General features: G+C 51.8%; 1 protein-coding gene across 1 annotated transcript in view; it reads left to right on the top strand.

Annotated features, from left to right (window-relative positions):
* Positions 1-22,757, top strand: part of LOC144246546 (uncharacterized) — a 972,872-nt gene that overhangs the window by 755,727 nt on the left and 194,388 nt on the right. The window contains exon 6 of the mRNA XM_077784457.1: positions 1,109-1,351. Coding sequence (XP_077640583.1) covers positions 1,109-1,351 — 243 coding nt within the window. The remainder of the gene's footprint in view (positions 1-1,108; positions 1,352-22,757) is intronic.

Genomic DNA, 22,757 nt, shown 5'->3' on the forward strand with positions numbered 1-22,757 from the left:
TCCCATTGTGGGATGCTCCGCCCAGGGGGAGGAACCAAGCATTCCTGCCTGGATATAATCTCACCATTTGCAACACCACGACCACCTTGCCTACTGCATTCCCAGAGGACAAGAGCTCCATAACCACCACTGGACCTTCAGAGAAAGACCAGACCCTTCTACAGGATCACTGCTTTGACAGAATCACGTTCATCACTCCAGCCGGACTGCAGCCACCATTTCATCAGACTGCTACCACCACCCTGAGCATTGTGGTGTCAGGTTATATTCTGACTCTGTCAGATTAAGCCAGTGTTTCTGTATCATTGCCTTGATCTTAATTTTCTTATTCAATTATTCTGGCTTAGACTCTCCCCCTGGTTTGCCTTCAAACCAGTACAAAACTCACTGTGCTCATCCCTTGTTTTCCTCCCAAAACAGGATTTCCCGTACCCAAACGTTCGCCAGATGGAGGAGAAGGTTGCAAGGAAAAGGAAGATGCCCTGTGACACCGAGGCAGGTGAGGAGGAAGTCAGTGCCCCTTTCTCCCTCTCTCCTGCTCCATCTCCCAGCCCAGCCTGGCCCCCGGCTGCAGGACAGCCCCGCTGCCGGTGCCCTCCTGCCGGAGATGCTCTGGGGGGATCTCCTTGCCCTTCCTTGTGGCACGGAGGCAAATCCCATCCTCTCCTTGTCCTTCCTCCCCCAGAGCAGGAGCTGAGGATGGAGACTAGGAAGGAGAAATCCCTGCAGCAGAACCTCATGGAAGAGGCTATTTTGAGCGGCTCCACAGTGGAGGAATCCAATAGGAAGGAAAATCACTGGAGATCCCACCGGAGGAGGGGCTACATACCCAGCCCAGGGTGCTCTGAGGAAGAAAGGCCCACTCTGGGTCAGGAAGGTGGGCAGAGCTTCAGCCAGAGCTCAGAGCTTGTGGTCCCTGAGCAGCTTCATGATGGGGAGAAGCCCTACAAGTGCTCAGAGTGTGGGAAGAACTTCAGGCAGAGCAACAATCTGAAATGACACCAGATGATTCACACTGGGGAATGGGCCTACGAGTGTGGGGAATGTGGGAAGGGATTCAGCTGGAGCTCCCAACTCATCATCCACCAGCGCATCCACACTGGGAGAGGCCCTACGAGTGTCCCCAGTGTGGGAAAACGTTTCACACCAGCTCCAATCTCATCCTCCATGAGCGGATCCACACTGAGGAGAGGCCCTTCCACTGCCCCGAATGTGGGAAGGGCTTCAAGCGCACCTCCCACTTCATCACCCACCGGCGCATCCACACCGGGGAGAGGCCCTACGAGTGTCCCCGGTGTGGGAAGAGCTTCACCCAGAGCTCTCACTTGACCAGGCACCAATGGACGCACAGGTAAGGGAAGCCCTGTGAGTGCCCCAACTGCAGGAGGAGCTTCGTGCACCGCTCCAGCTTCATCCCCCATTAAAAAACCCAAATTCGGAAGAGCCATGGTGATCCCTGTTCCCTGTGATCCATGCTGGGAAGACACCTGTCCCTTTTCCTGCCCCTGCCAATGACCTGATATGGGATTGAAGGACATGAGGGTCTGGCCATGGCCCTGTCACTACATTCACTCCCACCTCAGGTCATTGCCAGGGGCAGGAAAGGGACTCTCTCTCTTTCCCTGAGGAGAAGCGTGTGTTTTCCAGTTAGCAGGAAACACATGGCCAGGAAGAGACAGTCATTGATGTTGAAATTTTCCCTGTAAATAGTTTTTTCTTATCCCTTCTGTTGTCAATATTGTTTCTGTTCCTGTTTGTTCTTTATCTTGTTGCTGTTCCCAGTAAATTATTATTTTACCTTCCTGGGATCTTTGCCTTTTGTGCTTTCCATGGGAGACGAGAGGGCAGCAAGTGGCAGCGCGGTTTTAGCTGGAGCAGGAAATTGGGGAATCCCATTCCTGAAGCCCAGCCCGTGGAAACCGAGCATCCCAGCTGGTGCCAGCCCTGGTGGCCATGGCAGCAGCCTTGGGAATGGGTCCCTGGCTGGGGCTGAGGGAACCTCTTCACTCTGGTGCCCAGGGACAGGAGTGGAGGGAGCGGCTGCAGCTGAGTCGGGGCAGGCTGAGGTTGGATCTCAGGAAAAGGTTTTTGCCCAGAGGCTGCTGGGGCACTGCCCAGGCTCCCCAGGGAAGGGTCACAGCTCCAGGGCTCTCTGAGCTCCAGCAGCGTTTGGACAGCGCTGCCAGGCCCAGGCTGGCAGTGTTGGGGTGTCCTGTGCAGGGCCAGCAGTTGGACTCGAGGATCCTGATGGGTCCCTCCCAGCTCAGCCAATTCTGTGGTTCTGGGATCCATGACCCTGGGGATGGGAGTGCCAATGGTTGCCATGGCAACGGGCTCCAGGCCTGAGCTGGTGTCCATGGCAACCACCCCTGGCATGGGGTCTCCATGGAGCTGCCCAGGGACTGACCATAGCAACAGGGGCTGGGGATGGTTGCCATGGAAACTGACCATAGCAACAGGGGCTGGGGATGGTTGCTATGGAAACTGACCATAGCAACAGGGGCTGGGGATGGTTGCCATGGAAACTGACCATAGCAATGGATCCTGATGAGGTTTGCTGTGGTAATCCAGGGAATCTCTCTGGCTGCCCTGGCAGGTCTGGGACCCTGGCAAGGGGATCAGGAACCCCATGTACAGAGCCCCAAGAGACACTGTCTCTGATCTCTGTCCATGGACAAGTTTTCAATCTCACAGGATAAATTACGAGCTCTGAGTATTTGATATAAGTAATAATTAGTGTGACATGGGTGCAAAAGTAGAATTTTAGGATTCTAGATAAAGGGTTCAGAGGAGGCAAGATGGAGGAAATTGGTTGTGCCTTGTCCTTTTTCTTCTTCATGCCTTCCATGTTTCACTGTAGTATTGGCATTTTTCTATTGGTTTCCACTGGGGACACACTGTTCAATGTAGGTGATAGATATTGGCACGTTATTGTAAATATAGCACAGGTAGTTTCTGGTATATAATGTTTGTAACATCCCACTGAGGGCAGAACCCCTCACGCTGTCCTGCAGGACAGACCTGCGGCAGAGCAGCTGAACATGTTATAGATAAGCAATAATAAACAACCTTGAAAACCAGCACAGATGAATTATGGCGTCTTCTTTGGCAGTGGGGCTGAAAGACAGCAACTTTCTACAATTTCAGGATCATTTAAATACCACAGTTTCTGACATAAATGGCATCCCTGGGTGGGCTCGAACCACCAACCTTTCAGTTAACAGCCAACAGTTTGCCTAGTAAGGATCAGATTTTTTGACATGCACTCAGAGGGGTTCCATGGGGACTTTCTAAGTGTCCCCAGGCTGCCAAAGAACCGGGATGTCACAGGGGCTCCTGTCATGAGCAGGGTGGGAGCTTTAGGCAAAGTTCATTAGAGAAGCTCCTGTCACGTCAGGAGGTACAGAAAAAAAACCCAATATCCCCTATAGATCCCCAAATACCTCCAAGGACCTCCAGGGTTTCTGAACTCCTTTTGTGAGAGAAGCCTCGGAGCAGCAGGTTCCAATCCCTGTCCCTGACTTTTCAAGAGCTCATATGTAAACAGTTATAAAGGTGAAATAAAACCTTTATAGAATTTGTCCTACCGGACTAAGAATGGCAAACCAGTGTTGGGTTTTTCCTTTCTGTTCATTCCTTATCATTGGCTGATTATTGTCTGTTGATCCCTTATTTTGGGAGGATGATCAGAGCTGCTGCTCTTGGAGAAGGGAGTCTCCACTGCTGCTGCCAGAGCCCAGCCCAGAGTTGCTTCTTCTGTCATGGGGTGAGCCTCTGCTCCTGAGAACAGCCACTAAACTGGGACCTTATTAACACCTGCCCCACTAAAAGAGAGACCTATACCTGTCTTCTCTGGTGTCCAGGATCCTGAGCTGGGATCTCCCTGCCCTGCTTGGAGCCCCTCACCCCCTGCCTGCCAAGACATCCTGCCAGCCCAGCTTGCTGCTTTCTGAGAGTCCTGCTGGAGGCACCTCCACAGAAGGCTTTTTTCCACCTTCACTGGCAGACCTGTCTTGTAAACCAAGACCAGTTTTGGCGCCTGTCCTGGTTTGTAAGATAAGCTTGTATTCTATTGGCCATCTGTTGGAGGTTGGGCAGGTTTGTTATCTCTTCCAAGAACAATGGTTTGCTCTGAAGAGGTAATGGTTTGTTAATGGGCCATTGACTGATTCAATGCAGGCCTGGTAACGTAACACCATCCCATTGTGAGATGCTCCACCCAGAGGGGGAAGCCAAGCACTCTTTTATTGTATAAAGGGGTAGCTTTTGGGAGACAGAGCAGCTCTCTCTTTGCGGGATTTCCCAGAGAAGCAGCTCCTTCGGCAGGACTCCCGAGAGAAGCGGCCGGAGCGCGGTGAGGCAGCGGCGGCGGAGCTCGGAGGCGGCCCCGGCGCAGAGGAAGACCGGCCCAACTGCCACCAGATCTTCAGAGAAAACTATACCCTTCTAAAGATCACCACTTCAGCTGCAATTCATCAGCCACTGCAAGAGGAGCAGCTATCATTTCAACCGGACTGCTACCAACACCCCGAATCCTCAGGTTGTGGACTTTATCACTAGTTTTGTTTGTACCAATTGCATTTGCCTTTTTAAATTGTTATCTAGTTTTCTCCTAGTAAAGAATTGTTACTCCCATTCCCATATCTTTGTCTGAGAGCCTTTTAATTTAAAAATCCTAGTAATTCGGAGGGAGGGGGTTTACCTTCTCCATTGCACAGGAGGCTTTTGCCCTCCTTCACAGACTCCTGTCTTGTCAAACCAAGACACTTTCTGGAAATGTGTCCATCCTCCCTGGACCCCTTTGTTTTTAAGGGCTCTTCCCTTAAAAAATCAGGACATGATTCAGTACTCCCCAAATCAGCATCCTAAACAGGCCAAAGTCTGCCCTTCCTAATTCCAGTGTGGAAGTTTTGTTGCTGCCCCTCCTTCTGTCACAGATCATTTAAAACTTGATTATTTCATGGTCACTGTGCCCCAGGCAGCCTCTGACCCCCACATCTGCCACCAGCCCTTCTCTCTTTGTCAACAGCAGCAGACAGAGCTTTCCTTGGGAGTGGAGTGTTACCAAAAATTGGGTAAAACAGAAAACTCCTTAACACCAGTGCAGCATTAAGAAGCAGCATTCTTTATTCAGCTGGATGCACGGGGGACAGTTCCTCCCAAAGCTGAGCATGCTGAGTACAGGAAAGTTTCTGTTCATATTCTCTATTTTGCACACATATTCATTGATTGTCCCGGACTAAACACACATGTGATAATCATTGCCCCAGAATCATTAACATATTTCTCCTCCCCTTTACCCATGTGTTCTTCTGTCCTGGTGGTCCCTTGTGGTTGTGGACCCCAATGTTCCCGAGGGCCTGGCTGAGCTGGCAGGACACTGAGGCTGGTGAACTTCCAGTTCCCCTTGTCCCACAATGGGCATTGTGTGGTTTCCATAGGCCTGGGATTTTGGAGAACAAGATCCAGGTGTCAGCTCACCTGGTGGAGACAATTTATCATCTGGTAACAAGAGGTCACAGAGTGATCTATGACATCGCCTGAGTGATCTATGACAGAATGGTCCATGGCATCATACAGTGGTTTATGTGAGGTCACCAAAAACTATGACATCATAGGCCATCTCTGTGACATCACAGAGCAAGCTTTGACATGACAGAACAGAACTCTGAAATCACAGAGCAGACTGTGACATCACAGAGTTCACTGTGACATCAGAGACCAGCTGTGTGACATTAGAGGTTGGGCTGTGACATCACAAAGAAACTGAGACATCTCAGAGTGGCTGAGACATTACAGAATGGGCTGTGACATCCCAGAGGGGCTGTGTGACATCCCAGAGGGGCTGTGTGACATCCCAGAGGGGTTGTATGACATCCCAGGAGGGCTCTGTGAGGTCACTGGGTTGGTCACTCCACCCCAGCTCCCCTTCACAGTTTCTCCCAACAAGTCCAATGCTGTTCATGCCCAGCGGGGTCCCTGCCCCCCGGTATCCCCCCGGTACCCTGGAGCCACAGCCTCCACCAAAGGATGTTCCACAGGATCCACCCTGACACGGGGAAAAGGGTCCAGGGGTGTGTGACCAGGACATCAAGGACGTGGATTATCCAGGTCCCTGTGGCCTAGGTTGGGTGACCTAGGGCAGTAAAGATGTCTGGCAGCTGGAGCAGGGTTAGGGAAGGGCCTCCAAGGTGGGACTGGAGCCCTTGGGCTGTGAGCAGAGGCTGAGGGAGCTGGGCTTGTCCAGCCTGGAGCAGGGAAGGCTGAGGGGCTCCTCATCCCAGCCTGACAGTGCCAGCGAGGAGGGGATGGAGAACACAGAGCCAGGCTCTTCACCGGTGGCCTGGTGGGAGACAAAATCCAATGGGAGGAAGGGGAGATCAGCCAGGCCAGGAGGAGACGAAACGAGTCAGGCTGGTTTCAGCATTTCCTCAACACCAAAAGCAAGCTGACCTCCCTTCTCCATCCACCACTGACAGCTTTGCAAATCAGGAATTGTTTGAGCTGGTTTTCCCCCACTCCAGGATGAGCATCATGATACAAAAATTTAATTGTGTTTATATCTATCACAGAACCACGTTTATCTAAAATAAATTTATTATGGAAATCACTTGTGGATGGTGCACTCATGAGACACTGCTGGGGTGTTGAACATAGGTCAGGGAAGAGCGTGATTGTTATTAAATTGTGTCCTGTTTAACTATGGTCTGTTGGCCATGAAGAGAAACTTTCTGTGCCTCTGAGTCTCACCAGTTCCTGACCCCAAAGGACACAAACCTGAAGAATTGTGGTTCCCACTCCAGTGGTGGCACTTGGAGCTCCCTCCATCCCCAGAGCAGAGCTCCCTTGTCCCAGAAAGTCCCCAGCAATACAGGGATGAAGGAAGCAGGAAAGGCTGTGGGGATCAGGGGCAGGGCACAGCCAGGGATTTGGGGTGGTTGTGAGCCCAGGGCAGGACCCGGCCCTTGGCCTTGGTGAACCGCATCCCATTGTCCTGGGCCCATGGCTCCAGCCTGTCCAGATCCCTCTGCAGAGCTTCCTGCCCTCCAGCACAGCCACACTCCCACCCAGCCTGGGCTCACCTGGAACTGCCTGAGGGTGCCCTCGATGGCCTCGTCCAGATCAGCAATAAAGAGATTTCACTGACCTGGCCCCAGTCCTAAGCCCTGGGGACACCCCTGAATGTGACTCCATTCCTCAGCTGCTCTGAGTGCCAGGGCTTGGATGAGGGAAATTGTGGGGTGGGGGTAGGGGCAAAGTGTTATTGATTGTCAGCCATGAAGGGTCTTGATTTTTATATCTGTTCAGACTGCATTAGAAGGTGCTGGGGGTCAATATCAATTGGACTCAGCTGATATCAATCTATAAACACGAAAAGAAAACAGGACAAACCAATTCTCTCTTCCTAGTTTTCAATACAGTCTCTTCACTTTGAATACACTTTGGAAATCTGTCTAATTAACCACAGAAGAACTGAAAACTTAAATGATTCCCAGGGGCTTTTCTTGTTTTGGCATTTTGAACAAATGTTTATGAGCTTTTCTCACTGAATTCCTGAACTAAGGAGCTCAAGAAAGGAAAGGCCTCTGGAGTAGGAAAATTCATCACCAACCCCGAAGTGGCTGTGGATCCATCCCCATCAGAGCAGCAATGAGCAGAAATGGGCTCAGCTCTGTGGCTGCCCCAGCTCTGGGATGGGCCCTGGGCCTGGAGCAGGAGCAGCTCTGGAGGGCCCCAGGGCCGGGGCTCTTGTGCTGGCCTGGGCAGATGGGATGGCAGGAGGGGCTGCAGAGCTCTCAGCACCTCAGGCAGAGGGGAGCAGGGCAGCCAGGGAGCTCCTTTGGCCTTGGCCAAGCCCCTTCCCCCATGGTGGGGCTGAGTCCTGGCTGAGCTGCAGCTGCTGCTGTGCCCTTGGCAGGGGCTGAGGCCGTGGGGCAGTGCCCAGAGCAGCCTGGGCTGAGCAGAGCTGTGGGGCCAGAGCCGGCTGGGCTGTGCTGGGGAGAGGCCCTTGGTGCTGCCCAGAGCTCAGGGCAGCTGGCAGAGCTGGCAGGGAGCTGGGCTGGGCTGGGAGAGCCTGGCACAGGAACCATCAGTGTCCATCTCAGCCTGGCTGAGCGGGCAGGGGCAGGACTCAGCCCAGGCCTTGTGGGGCAGGGCCAGCGCCTGGGCAGGCATTGAAAACAGGCAAGAGCCCGAGAGAGGAGGCTGCTCTGTGCCCTTGGGGCACGGACAGAGCAGGGAGGGGCCCAGGACATTTGCCAGCGCCAGCCTCTGTCTGTGCCAGCCCTGGGCAGCCCTGGCTGCTGAGCCCAGCTCTGCCCTGGGCTGAGTTTGGCTGTGGCCCAGCTCCATCCTCCTGCGGGGCTCAGGGCCTGTTCCCGGCCATGGCCAGCCCTGGCCGCCTCTCTGCTGGCCCCGAGGCCGGCAGAGCCCGGGCAGGGCTGTCTGTGCAGCCCCACAGGTGCCACGGGCTCGGCAGGAGCTGGCAGAGGCTGCCCAGCAGGGAGGCCATGGGGCACAGAGCCCCAAGGCTGCCCAGGGCCCCACGGCACAGGGGCCGTTCCCAGCCGCAATGCTCCTGTCCTGGGCTGGGCTGCACAGGGGCTGTGGCACCATGGCTGGGCCAGCACAGGGCCACCGAGGGGCCACGCAGCCGCTGCCGGGGCTGGCAGCAAGGCCGGGCACAGACAAGGAATTGCTGAGCATGGCCTGTGCTGGCCAGGGCTGCCTGTGCCAAAGGCAGAGCTCAGCTGCCCTTGGGGGCTGCAGGAACACTCAGGAGCCCAAAGAGCCTCCATGGCTGTGCTGGAGACCAAGGCTGGAGCAGGGAAACGCAGGGCTGCTGTGCCATGGGGAGGGCATGGAATTCCAGCACACACCTCAGCTCTCTGATGATCCTGGCACCGTGCTGGGCCCTGTTCCAGACTGGAGCAGAGCAGATGTTGATGGCACAGGAGCCCTGCGGGGCTGGCAGGGACCTGCAGCTTGCAAGGTGCTCTGCTCTCCCTCAGCTCCTCTCTGAGAGATCCAATCCCAGCTCGGCACCTCAGGGCACAAGTGGCAATGCCTGTTCAAGGGCACACAGCTGATGTCTGCCTGGAAAGGGACACAGGTGTTATTACTCGTACATTTCACTTTATAGAAGGACAGTTTTATTATCTGTGTCATTTAAGAAACACAAAAGTTTTCTGTCCAGGAACAGGGATATCCTGGGAGGGTACTGATGAGAAAAGGACAAGAAATACTGATCTTCCCATCTTCTTGCGTCACCAATATTCTGTTTATTACATCATCTCCCTCTTCCTTCAGGGGTTTCCAGCTCTCCTGTTAAAATTGCCATGTCTAAAGACATCTCTTCAATTGACCAGCTGGATCTATGTTCTTCCCTTTGCTCCCAAATTTCCTCCTCTAGGTGCTCTCTTGTCATTCAAGAGCCTCTCAACTGACTGGTTTAATGATTTGAGCTTTAGGGAGTTGCCCAATCTTTCTGAAGTTGAAATAAATTTCACATTAGTCAACCACTTACTTAGATTTATATCGATCACAGAATTGCCTTTTCTTATGTCTTTGTATAAAACTGTTTATCTACAGAAATCACTTTGGTGTGGGGGACTGTCAGATGCTGCTGGGATATCACAGAGAGCTGAGGGAAGAGCTGTGATGGTTATTAAACTGTTCCAATGTTCAACTCCTGTTTGTTGGCAAGAAACCTTTCTGTGCCTCTGAGTGTGACCATCCCTGAGCCCAAAGGACACAAACCTGATGAGTTGTGGTTCCCACTGCAGGGGCACTTGGGCCTGGGCTCTGCACAGGAGAGCTCTTCATCCACTTTCCCTCTTTTCCTCCCTCTGGCCATGGAGGGAGCTCCTGACTTCAGCCTGTGACTCGTGTGTGCAAAGAGCAAATCTGGTCAGAATCGGGGCAGGGAGGGTTTGGAGGGACCTTGGGATCTGTGCTGGGCACAGAAGGTGTTTTCCATTGCTCTGAGACTGTCTGCTGTTGCACAGTGGATTGAGTATCCAGCAGAGGAATGACTGTTGCATTTGATGGAGCTTTGCCTTCTCTTGGCTTTGTTGGCTGGCAAGAAATGAACATCCTTCTGTGTCTGGAGCAGCTCCTTCTCCAAGGAAAGCAGGTGGGAGTTGGAGCCAAGGAGCTGAAACCTGCAGGTGCAGCCTGGGCTGGAGGGAGCTCACATTTGCACAAGGCTGCTCTGAGTGCCAGGGCTGGGATGGGGGAAATGGTGGGGTGGGGGTAGGGACAGAGTCTGATGGATTGTCAGCCACAAAGGCTCTTGATTTTCATATCTATTCCAACTGCATAAGGAGGTACTTGCATTCAGTGTCAATTGGAGATTGCACATATCACTGCATTAACTAAAAAATCAAAATGGGACCTAAAAAATGGTTTCTCACTCCCTGTGTAAATAAAATTCATTCATTTCAAATACCCTAATGGAATTCACCTAACCAACCAAAAAGGATTTGAAAGCTTAAATTGAATTATTCCCAGAGTCTTGGCTTGTTAAGGTGTTCTGAATGTTAATGAGCCCTGGGGCACTGAATTCCTGAACTGAAGAGCTGAAGACTGAAGAAGCCTCTGGAGCAGGAAAATTCAGCAGCAGCCTCCAAGTTGCTGAGGATGTCAGCAGCCCCCACTGAGGCCATCCCTGCCCAGAGGCCCTGGGGGAATGGGCAGACAAGGAGAGCGTCCCTGGGGCTGGGGCAGCAGAACTCAGAGGCACCAGCGGCTCCAGCTGGGAAATGGAGTGTGGGATGGGGCTGTGAAAGCCCTGCCTGGGCTGTGCCAAGCAGGACACACAAGCCCTGACCCCCATCCACTAAAAAACTCTCTCAAGGAGACATTTGAAAGGAATGACAATAATCTGTATCCTCTGAGTTGGATGCACTGGAGCAATACTATCAAGAGTTTCTCAGGAGCTCTAAGCAACAAAACAGACTTTACTGGGAAATTTAGAAAATCAGTGAAACTTTGGCAAACATTTTAATATGGCATTCAATCAACAAAAAAAAAAAAAACTTCTCAAAGCATTATCATGGCCCATTCAACTTCACAAACTCTGAGCCTGTTCAATTTTAAGTTAATCAATATTTGCAAGAGTACAGAAATAGAAGAAGTAGATACAGAAAGAGAGAAAAATAAGATACAGAGAAGCACACACTCAGCTACCAACTCCTGTATTCCAGCAATGTTCAGGTGGAAATTCCAAGAGGAGGTAGGGTCAAGATGTGTGCTTGCCTTGCGGTCAGCCTTAAATACCCCTTGGTCTTCCTGGGCCCTTCCCCAGGTGGGACTTGGGGTCATTTGGTCACTCAGGAGCTGGGCTGGGGCTCCAGAGGTGGCTGTGGAGCATTGCCTGTGCTGTGCCAGGGACTGGCAGACACTGCTGGGCTGGGATAGAGGCTCTGGGGGGATTAGGGTTCCCGGGCAGGGCAGTGCTGGGGTTCCAGGGCAGGGCAGGGCGGAACCTGTCCCTTCCTCCCCTACACATGAAATGTTTCCAGCCAACAATCTCCTCCAGTCTGTCACAACAGTCAACATTGGAGGTGAAATCACAATATGGCCATTGCTATGGTCAGTTTCCATGGCAACCATCCCCGCCCCTGTTGCTATGGTCAGTTTCTATGGCAACCATCCCTACCCCTGTTGCTATGGTTAGTTTCCATCATAACCATCCCCAGCCCCTGTTGCTATGGTCAGTCCCTGGGCAGCTCCATGGAGACCCCATGCCAGGGGTGGTTGCCATGGACACCAGCTCAGGCCTGGAGCCCGTTGCCATGGCAACCATTGGCACTCCCATCCCCAGGGTCATGGATCCAGAACCACAGAATTGGCTGAGCTGGGAGGGGCCCATCAGGATCCTCGAGTCCAACTGCTGGCCCTGCACAGGACACCCCAACACTGCCAGCCTGGGCCTGGCAGCGCTGTCCAAACACTGCTGGAGCTCAGAGAGCCCTGGAGCTGTGACCCTTCCCTGGGGAGCCTGGGCAGTGCCACAGCAGCCTCTGGGCAAAAACCTTTTCCTGAGATCCAACCTAAGCCTGCCCCGACTCAGCTGCAGCCGCTCCCTCCACTCCTGTCCCTGGGCACCAGAGTGAAGAGGTTCCCTCAGCCCCAGCCAGGGACCCGCTCCCAAGGCTGCTGCCATGGCCACCAGGGCTGGCACCAGCTGGGATGCTCGGTTTCCACAGGCCGGGCTTCAGGAATGGGATTCCCCAATTTCCTGCTCCAGCTAAAACCGTGCTGCCGCTCGCTGCCCTCCCGCCTCCCATGGAAAGCACAAAAGGCAAAGATCCCGGGATGGGAAAAGAACAATTTACTGGGAACAGCAACAAGATAAAGAACAAACAGGAACAGAAAAAATATTGACAACAGAAGGGATAAGAAAAACTATTTACAGGGAAAATTTCAACATCAATGACTGTCTTTTCCTGGCCATGTATTTCCTCCTGTCGGGAAAGGACATCCTTCTCCTCAGGGGAAGAGAGAGAGGGAGTCCCTTTCCTGCCCCTGGCACTGACCTGAGGTGGGAGTGAATGTAGTGACAGGGCCATGGACAGATCCTCATGTTCTTCAATCCCACATCAGGTCATTGGCAGGGGCAGGAGAAGGTACAGGAGTCTTCCCAGCATGGATCACAGGGAACATGGTTAACCAGGCTCTTCCCAATGTGGGTTTTTTAATGGGGAATGAAGCTGGAGTGGTGCACAAAGCTCCTCCTGCAGTTGGGGCACTCACAGGGCTTCCCTCACCAGTGTGTCCATTGGTGCCTGGTCAAGTGAGAGCTCTGGGTAAAGCTCTTCCCACACTGGAGACACTCGTATGGCCTCTCCCCAGAGTGGATGCGCCGGTGGGTGATGAAGTGGGAGGTGCGCTTGAAGCCCTTCCCACATTCGGGGCAGTGGAAGGGCCTCTCCTCAGTGTGGATCCGCTCATGGAGGACAAGATTGGAGCTGGTGTGAAACCCCTTCCCACACTGGGGACACTCGTAGGGCCTCTCCCCAGTGTGGATGCGCTGGTGGATGATGAATTGGGAGCTCCAGCTGAAGCCCTTCCCACATTCCCCACACTCGTAGGCCCATTCCCCAGTGTGAATCATCTGGTGTTGTTTCAGATTTTTGCTCTGCCTGAAGCGCTTCCCACACTCTGAGCACTTGTAGGGCTTCTCCCCATCATGAAGCTTCTCAGGCACCACCAGCTCTGAGCTCTGGCTGAAGCTCTGCCCACCTTCCTGACCCAGAGTGCGTCTTTCCTCCTCAGAGCACCCTGGGCTGGGTATGTAGCCCTTCCTCCAGTGGGATCTCCAGGGATTTTCCTTCCCGTTGGATTCCTCCACTGTGGAGCCACTCAGAATAGCCTCTTCCATGAGGTTCTGCTGCAGGGATTTCTCCTTCCTAGTCTCCAACCTCAGCTCCTGCTCTGGGGGAGGAAGGACAAGGAGAGGATGGGATTTGCCTCCGTGCCACAAGGAAGGGCAAGGAGATCCCCCCAGTGCGTCCCCGGCAGGAGGGCACCGGCAGCGGCGCTGTCCTGCAGCTGGGGGCCAGGCTGGGCTGGGAGATGGAGCAGGAGAAAGGGGGAAAGGGGCACTGACTTCCTCCTCACCTGCCTCGATGTCCCAGGGCATCTTCCTTTTCCTTGCAACCTTCTCCTCCATCTGGCGAATGTCTGGGTATGGGAAATCCTGTTTTGGGAGGAAAACAAGGGATGAGCACAGTGAGTTTTGTACTGGTTTGAAGGCAAACCAGGGGGAGAGTCTAAGCCAGAATAATTGAATAAGAAAATTAAGATCAAGGCAATGATACAGAAACACTGGCTTAATCTGACAGAGTCAGAATATAACCTGACACCACAATGCTCAGGGTGGTGGTTACAGGCTGACGAAATGGTGGCTGAAGTCCTGTTGGAGCGAGGAACGTGATTCTGTCAAAGCAGTGATCCTGTAGAAGGGTCTGGTCTTCCTCTGAAAGTTCAGTGGTGGTTATGGAGCTCTTGTCCTCTGGGAATGCAGAAGGCAAGGTGGTCGTGGTGTTGCAAATGGTGAGATTATATCCAGGCAGGAATGCTTGGTTCCTCCCCCTGGGCGGAGCATCCCACAATGGGATGATGTAATTTTATCAGTGCTGCAGTGACACTGAATGGCCCATTAACAGAAGATGGCCCCTGGAGGGCGTTATCAGGGCTGAGCCATGGAAGATAAAGAACACTGCCCCACCTGTTGATAAGAGTTTATGGAGATGGAGACTGAAAACACTTTTGGTTACATCTGTCATTGTAACCTGAAACAGTGAGGCAATCCCTGCTCGGGGTGGGGGGTGAACACCACCCCCCTTACCCAAACTGGCTCAGGTGTAAAACCCCCACCCTGGGAAGGCCACGCACACAGGGGACAATGTCACACTTGCCCCGCCCCAGGGGAGATCTCTGTCCCTGTCACCCCCTTGCTTTCCCCCCTTTTCTCTTTCTTTCCATCTCTCTCTCTACCTCACATTTACTGGTCAATAAAATTCACTTTGGATTTGGTCTCCTTAGCACCTTAATTGGGGCAGAGGCATCTCTCTAACAATTTTATTATCCAGATTCTGACATTATTTTGGCACAGTGAGTTCAGGGCACTGTTGTCTGACCCCAAGTGTCTTTGACAACAGCCTGGTTCCCTCCTATGAAGAGGTTGTGGTTCTTTCTGAAGGAACTCTTGGAAACTTGGATGCAGCTTCCTCTGAGTGACTTTTGGGAGAACTTATGAGGAAAATGGCTGTTGTGGGTTGCCAGTGTAAAGAAAATATTTTCTTGTCCTTCCTGGACTAGTTTGTTAAAATCACTGGAGGAAAAGGAGCAAATGATACCAACAAGATTGACAAGGATCATTCACCCTAAGTTGAGGAACACAAGGCTACTAAATCCTACAAGAAGCCCAGCTCAAGTAGCTAAATTCCCAAATAACTCCTGAATTCACAGGCTTGGGGGGAGCAGCATTATTTTCTTGGTCCCTGTCACCTTTGTGACAGCTACACAGACCTTTCCCTTCCTTTTAATAATCTGTATTGAGACAAATTTCGACTTTTCTGTAATCAGCACCGGCCAGCATCTGAGCTGGAGCTGTGCTGGAACTGATGAAATTTGGAATTGCCACAGAATTGCTTCTGTTATTGGTTTATTAATCTTTGGGATTTGTTTGCATTTCCATTGCAAGTGACTTGTGAGAAGAGCAAATCTTCCTCAAGGCATTTTATGTAGGGTTAAATTTTATTTTGGCTGAGTTTGTTTTGTCCAGTGTCTGGGGGATGCTCAAGGGGTCTCTGGTTTTGGTTTGGCCCTAATTTTCTTCTGATTTGTCTTTATCACTTAAAAACACCTGAAAAATGGCTAAAAAGAGTATTGACCAGAGATGTCAAAAGTCCCACCATTTTAGAGATATTTGAGGTGGAATTTATTGTTTGGGAACATATTCTGGAGGATTTGTGGGTTCTTGGGGGATATCTGGTAGTATTCTCCATATCTTTGTACTTCAAATGACAAGGTGGATTTGTCTGTAACCTCAAAATGATTCAATCCCACTGGAAACCCCTGAATCTAACCACAAAATTGCTCAATCCCACCTCAAAATGGCTGGTTCCCACCTCAGCCCCATGCCAAACTTACTCAATTCCACAGCCTCCAGGGTGAGATGTGGTTGGAAGGTGATTGGGAGAAGTGAGATCCAAATTTGAGGTTGTGGGATCAGGATTGTGTGGTGCTGGGTGATTGTGATTTATTTTGATAATAAATAAAACTATCGGAATTATTGATTTCTGTCCCATTCCTTTTCTGTCAGCTCTGGTTTGCTTTTCAGAGCGCCGCCTTCTCAGCTGATTTTGTGACCTCCTGTCCCAGACTGAAAAGCAAGATGTGTTCTATTTGCCATCTGTATGGCAGTTGTCCTGTGTTAAGTGGGCAGTTTTTCCTTATCTCTTCCACAATCAATCCCCCCTCAGGGGAGACATCTGCTCATAATGGGCTATTGAATGTCACAGCATGACTGATAAGAACTGTAACATCCCATTGTGAGATGTTCCGCCCAGAGGGAGGAGACAAGAACTCCTACCTGCATCTAGTCTTGAGATTCTGGCCCACCAACACAGCTTTTTCTGTGCTGGATTTTCCCAGAGGAACAGCTGCCTCTTCCTCTTCCTCTTCAGAGGAAGACTCCCTTTTCTACAGGATCACTTCAACAGATTCACACTCCTGGAGAACTGCAGCCACAGTTCCAATTGGACTGCGGCCAACACCCTGTCCAACAGAGTGTCACATTGTATTCTGGTTCTCTTAGTGTTGTTTTGGTTCACTGCATTGTTCACATTTTCATCTTCTTCCATAATAAAAACTGTTATTCCTGCTCCCATATTTTTACCTGTGAGCCCCCCTTAATTTCAAATTTATAACAATTCTGAAAGAAAGAGCCTACATTATTTCGTTTCAGGGGAGGCTCCTGCCTTCCTTAGCAGACACTGATCTTTCTAAACCAAAATACCTCCTTTCTCTCCTGCCTTTCTTTGCCTGCTCTGTTTCTCTCTCAGTGTCTCCCTTGAGCCACGGCAGCCCCCACCAAAGGCCCTGCCCTGATTTCATTCCGAGTGCAGGAACTACAACAACCACAGGTGAAGTTATGAAGGCTGGCAGTGAAATGTCCCTTTAAGGTCTTGCTCCACTTGGCTTGTGGCTCCTAGTTAAAAGCTTTGTCTTAAAGAGCAGGAACATCTTTTCCTGGCTGGGAACTGGAATTCCAGCCCCTGGGAGTGTGTGCCATGGATCCCAGAGGGGCATTCCCGAGGCTCCCAGGTGCTGCTCCTGCCATGCCTCCCAAGGAGCTGTGCAGGGCAGGGGACAAGGTGCAGAAGCTGTGTTGGTTCTGCAGTCCCACAACAGCCCCTGGTTCCAGGAGTTTCCACACTGTCAAGAGTGGTTCCTGGGTTCCATGATGTCCTGCTGTGTCTCCATGGATATTTGGTGTCATGAAGTTCTTCAGTGTCACAATGGCCACCTCGCTCCATGAGCTTCCACAGTGTCCAAATGGCTTCCTTGGATGGGCAGTGTCACCATGGACCATTGGCTCCATGCAGCCCTGCTGGGTCACCATGGACTCCTTGGTTCCATGAGGTCCTGGGGGTGTCTTCATGGTCTCCTTGGATCCACAGTGTCCCAATGGACAATTGGATACATGTGTCCCTGCTTTGTCACAGTGGCCCCTTGGTTCCATGGGACCCCAGGGTCACAATTGACTCCTTGTTTCCACGTCACCCCCTCAGTGCCAAAATGGCCCCTTCATTCCATGGGGAACACAAAAGATTGATAGAAACATTGAGGAAATCCTGCTTAACACAGCTGGGAACATCTGTTTGCATTCCAAAGAGAGGTAAAAGGTGAGGCTGGCCCCAGCAGCTTCCATCTGCAATAGAGATCCAGGGAAAGGGCCAGGACAGAGAATTCAGCTGGGAGACTCAGAGAATTCTGCTTCCAGTGATCATTTCTGGTCACACTCTCCCTTGTAGAAAGGTGACACCATTCCAGGCAGCCTGTACTGAGCAGGTGGTTCCTGAGTGGGGTTTGTTGTTTAGGAAATCTGCTCAGGCTTTTTCGGTCTTTCTTTCCCAACAGGAAAACTTCTCCTGGGCCTGTGTGCTGTCAGAGCCCTGAGGAGAGCAGGTGGGACACGGTGCAATGGGCTGGGACATGGAGCTGCAGAGCTCCGGGACAAGGTTCTGCTGCAGGGCACAGGGATGTCAGTGCCAGGTGGGCGATGTCAGACATGGTGAGACCGGGGGTGAGGAGCAGCTTGTCCAAACAGGGTCAGCCCTCAGGGGGCTCATTCCTCTACATGCCCAGACCTCCTAAGGAGACACTGAGCATCAAGATCACCTGGGAAATGCTTCTATCAGCTCTTCTCTGAACTCGGAAACAAAACAATATTGCTTTTATAAAAGAAAAAAATCAGGAGGTGCACTTGGAAATCTTCCTCCTTACAGGAACTCCAAACTGACTCCAATCAGCTACACAAGCCCTGGAGATTTTCAGACAATTGAAGGAAGACAAAGAGCACCTGAGGGCTTTCTGTATTTTAATAATCCCTACGGTGGATTTGGGGCTGAGTCCAGGACCCTCAGAAGGCTGTAGGAGCTGCTCAAGGAGTCAGAAGCAAAACTCCAAATCCCTTGGAGCATCACTGAGGGCTGGGACTGCCAAAGGCTACCAGGGACTGGTGAGAGCAGATCCTTGAGGCCAGGATTGCAGGGAGCCCAAGGCTCAGAGCAGGGAACTGCAATGCTGAGCAAGGCCTGGGCTGGCTGGGGGAAGCAGAAAGGCCAAGCCCTGAGCCCAGCCTGGCACAGCAGGGCCTGTCCCTCACGGGTGGCTCAGGGCTGTTTGTGGGGCAGGGGGATGTGAGGGGCAGCAAGGACAAATGTCAGAAATCTGCGTGACCCTGCAGATCCTCATGGAACCAAGGGACCACTGTGACACTGTGCTGCCTCATGGAATCAAGGGGACCATTGTGAACTCAGAGACCCCAAGGAACCAAGGGTCCATGGTGCCCTTGTGCAGCCGCAGTGTCACAGAGGAGCCCTTGTGACACAGCGAGGGCACACGGAGCCGAGGGGCCATTGTGGCACATCAGGGCTTTGTGGAACCACAAAGCCATTGTGACATTGCAAGGCCTCATGGAAGCACGGGGCCATTGTGACACTGCAGAAGCAAGGGGAACATTGTGACACTCCAGGGCCTCATGGAACCAAGGAGACCATTGTGACACTGTGGGGTCCCACAGAACCAAGGGAACATGGAACAGGTCTGGCTGGCTGGGCCTCCTGGGGACCACCTGACAGGTCTGGCTGACCTTGGCATGTCGAGGGCTGCTTCTCATCTGCCCCTGAAGCACTGGGGTGTTGGCCTGATTGTTTAAGATTTTCTAAAACCTTCTGAGTTTACATTCTTGTAGCAAATTTTCTCCCGCAACTTTCTGTAAATAACTTATTGCTTTGCATTCCTTCATAGAGGAGGAGAAATTTGATGGACGGTAGTTTGTCCAGTGTTGTTGGATAGGTGGTCCTTTCACCCTCCAATCCACTGTCACCTTTGGAAAACAATAAATGTTGGAGTCAGAAATAAATTACATTTCTTTTACCGTCACAAACGCAAAGGTGCCCATCATGTTTTCTCATGTCCCATAGTGACACTGGGGCTCTGGGCTTTCCTTCCTATGGGAGAGAACTATTCTTCTCCTCCAGGGGCCTATAGCCAAAACTGGAATTCCTCCTCCAAATTTCCTTATATTGCAAGGATTGTTTATAGATGAATTCTGCCAGGAGAGACAGATCTGGTTGCCTTGGTTACCCAGGGGGCACCTCTCATCTGCCTTTCAAACACTGGCACCATGTGCTTTTTTTTATTATGGGGAAAAACCATCCATCTCAACCAGGTACCCATGGCCAAAATTGGGCATCTGCCTCCAGAATTCCCTATATCCAAGGATAGCTCCCAGAAAAATGATGCCAGGAATCACAAATCTGGCTGGCCTTGGCTTCCTGAGGGCTGGCACTCATGTGCCTCTGAAACACTGGGACTCTGTGCTTTCCTTCCTAATGAAAAGAACTCTTCTTCCTGTCTAGATGTCCACGGCCAAAACTGAGATTCCACCTCCAAAATGCCCTATGTCCAAGGATAGCCCCTAGATGAAAGTTGTCAGGAGAGAGAGGTCTGGCTGGCTTGGCCTGAGGGTGGCCACTTATCATCTTCTTCCAGAACACTTGGATTTTGTGCTTTTCTTTCCTATAGGAAAAAAACATCCATCCTGAGCAGGCGTCCATGGCCAGAACTGGGATTCCACCTCCAAAACTCTGTACATCCAACGATTGCTCCCAGTGAAATCTGCCAGGACAGACAGATCTGGCTGCCCTTGGCCTCTTGGGGATGCCTCTCACCTGCTTTCAAAACACTGGGGTCAGTGGTTTCCTTCCAATGAAAAAGACCTGTCCTTCTTCTCAAGGTGTTCATGGTCAAAATTGAGATTCCTTCTCCCAAATTCCATATATCCAAGGATCTCTCCATGACAAAAGCTGCCAGGACAAACAGGTCTGGCTGGCTTGGCCTCTCAAGAGCCACCTCTCTTCACTTCTGCTTTTGAAACACTGGGGCTCTGTGCTTTCCTTCCTATGGAAAAGAACTGTCCTTCTTATCTACGCAGAAATGGCTGAAATTGGGGTTCCACTTCCCAAATTCGCTATATCCAAGGGTTGCTTTCAGACAAAAGCTACCAGGACAGAGAAGTCTGGCTGGCTTAGGCCTCTGGTGGAAGCCTTTCATCTATCCCTGAAACACTGGTGTTCCGTGCTTTTCTTCCTGTGGAAAAGAACCATCCTTCTACTTTGGGTGTCCATGTCTGAAATTGGGATTCCACCTCTAAAATTCCCTACATCCAAGGGTTGCTCCAGACAAAATCTGCCAGTACCATCAAGTCTGGCTGGCTTTGGCCTCTGGTGGCTGCCCCTGCCACCCTGGGGCTCGGTTCTTTCCTTCTCATGGAGATCACTGTGACACTGTGGGCACCTCATGGAACCAAGGGGATCATTGTGGTACCACTGGAGCCCATGGAACCAAGGGGCCATGGTGACACCGTGGGGCTTCATGGACCCAGAGACCATTATGACTCTGTGGGGCCCGATGGAACCATGGAGACCATTCCGACCCTTCAGGGCCTGGTGTCACCAAGGGGGCATTGTGACACCTCAGAGTCTCCTGGAAGCAAGGTACCCCATGGAAGTGAGGGAACATGGAACAGGTCTGGCTGGCTTGGCTTGCCAGGGGCCACCTGACAGGTCTGGCTGATGTTGGAATGCCAAGGGCTGCTTTTCATCAGCTCCTGGAGCAAAGGGGCTATGTGCTTTCCTTGCTATAGAAAAGAACTGTCTGTGTTCAGATGCCCATTGCCAAAACTGATATTCTCCCTAAACAATTTCCTGTATGCAAGGTTATGTTTTAGGAAAAAAACAGCCAGCTCTGGCTGGCCTTGCACTGTGGTGGTCACCTTTCATCTGCCCCTGAAACAATGGGGCTCTGTTCCTTCATTCCTGTGGAAAAGAAATGGTCTTCTTGTCCATGGTCCATGGCCAAAATTAGACTGTGGCCTCCTAAAGTCCGTATATCCAAGGATTGCTCCCAGACAAAAGTAGCCAGGACAGACAGGATGGGTTAGCCCTGTCCTCTGGTAATTTTCACAGACCATGACCTTAATATTTTTATTAGAAAACACTTTGAAGAGGGCCAGAGATTTCCCAATGAGAGGTTTTGGGGGCTTGGGCACATGACCACTACATATGGACAAGTTAGAGATGAGAAAGCCTGGCTGGGTCTCTCTCCCTTCTGGCCCCACAGAGGTGCCGAGGCCGGCCCAGCCCCGTCTCGGCCGTGGGGCCGGGCGGCTCCTGCCGTGGGGCCGGGCCCCTTCCCAGGGAGCCGCCAGGCGCCATCGGCTGCCGGGCAGGGCAGGGGAGGCCGCGGGGCCGAGGCCGGGCCGTGGCTGCGGGTGCTGACATCTGGCCCTGCCGAGCCCTGCCCCGCTGCCAGCCCGGGCCCGGCCAGGATCCGCCGGGCCCCAGGAGCAGCCCCGGGCCGGGCCGGCTCGGCCAAGGCTCTGCCGCCCTTGGGCTTCGCCCGCAGCCGGCGGGCAGGGCAGGAGAAGCCATCGGCCCCGGCCGTGCTGCTGCTGGGCTCTGGCCTGGCTGCTGAGATCCTGGCCCTGCCCCAGCGCGGCCCAGCCTGACACAGCCCCAGCGCAGCCGCTGCAGAAACCTCCATGGCAAAACAGCTCCGGCCGCAAGCACCGAGCCCGGCCGGGCTCACGGAACCATCTTCAGCCCCGGGAGATATTGACTCTGCCAGTGCTGCCATCCTCCCTCCTGTGAGAGAAAAGGACACAGGGCAGGCACACAGAGGAGCAACATGAACACACCGAGGGCAGGGAAGAGGAAGTTGAGTCCCAGATGGGAGGGATGAGGAGATGCCTTGATCTTGGGGCTGAAATCCTCTGCTAAAGCTGTGGAGAAGGATGTCATTGATACATAAGACTCTCTTTTTCCCTGTAAGGCATTGAAAAGTATGAGGAGATGACTTGTTCAGCAAAGGCCTCCATGCTGAAGTAAGCAAATGTTGCAGTTACTGTGATCCCATGAGAAGTTTGAACAGAGAAAGAGAGAATAGTGATGAGACCCTGTGCCCTCAGGAAGACCTCTGTTTCCAGAGATGAAGATGATTTCAGAAATAGATGAAGAGAACCTTTGCTCTTAAACAGCTCATCTTTACACTAATACCCCATAACTTGTCATGGCCCATAAACACAACTGTGGGAAAAGCTGTGAAAAAATGGGAGGGACTTCATGACTACAGATTTTTCCAGTCAGCTGCTATTCATAGAAATTAAAAGCCACGAGATAACTGTTTTTTTTGTGGAGAAGTCTCCATAACATTAACAAGAGGAGCTTCTCTTGCTAAGTGAACTAAAGAAAGACTATTCTAGAGGTGGTAAAGTCAATTAAAATTTTAGGTTTTGTCTCTTTACATTGTCAGGTTGTATGAAGAGGGAAAGTGTTTTGAAAGTTTTGTTCTGATTCTTATTATTCTTTCTTTAGTTATTGTTAATACAATTTTATTTATACCTTTTTAATATTTTGACCCTACTTTGCCTTTCTCCTAATCCTATCTCAGAGCAG

The sequence above is a fragment of the Lonchura striata genome, chromosome 6, assembly GCF_046129695.1.
Source record: "Lonchura striata isolate bLonStr1 chromosome 6, bLonStr1.mat, whole genome shotgun sequence".
NCBI lineage: Eukaryota > Metazoa > Chordata > Aves > Passeriformes > Estrildidae > Lonchura > Lonchura striata.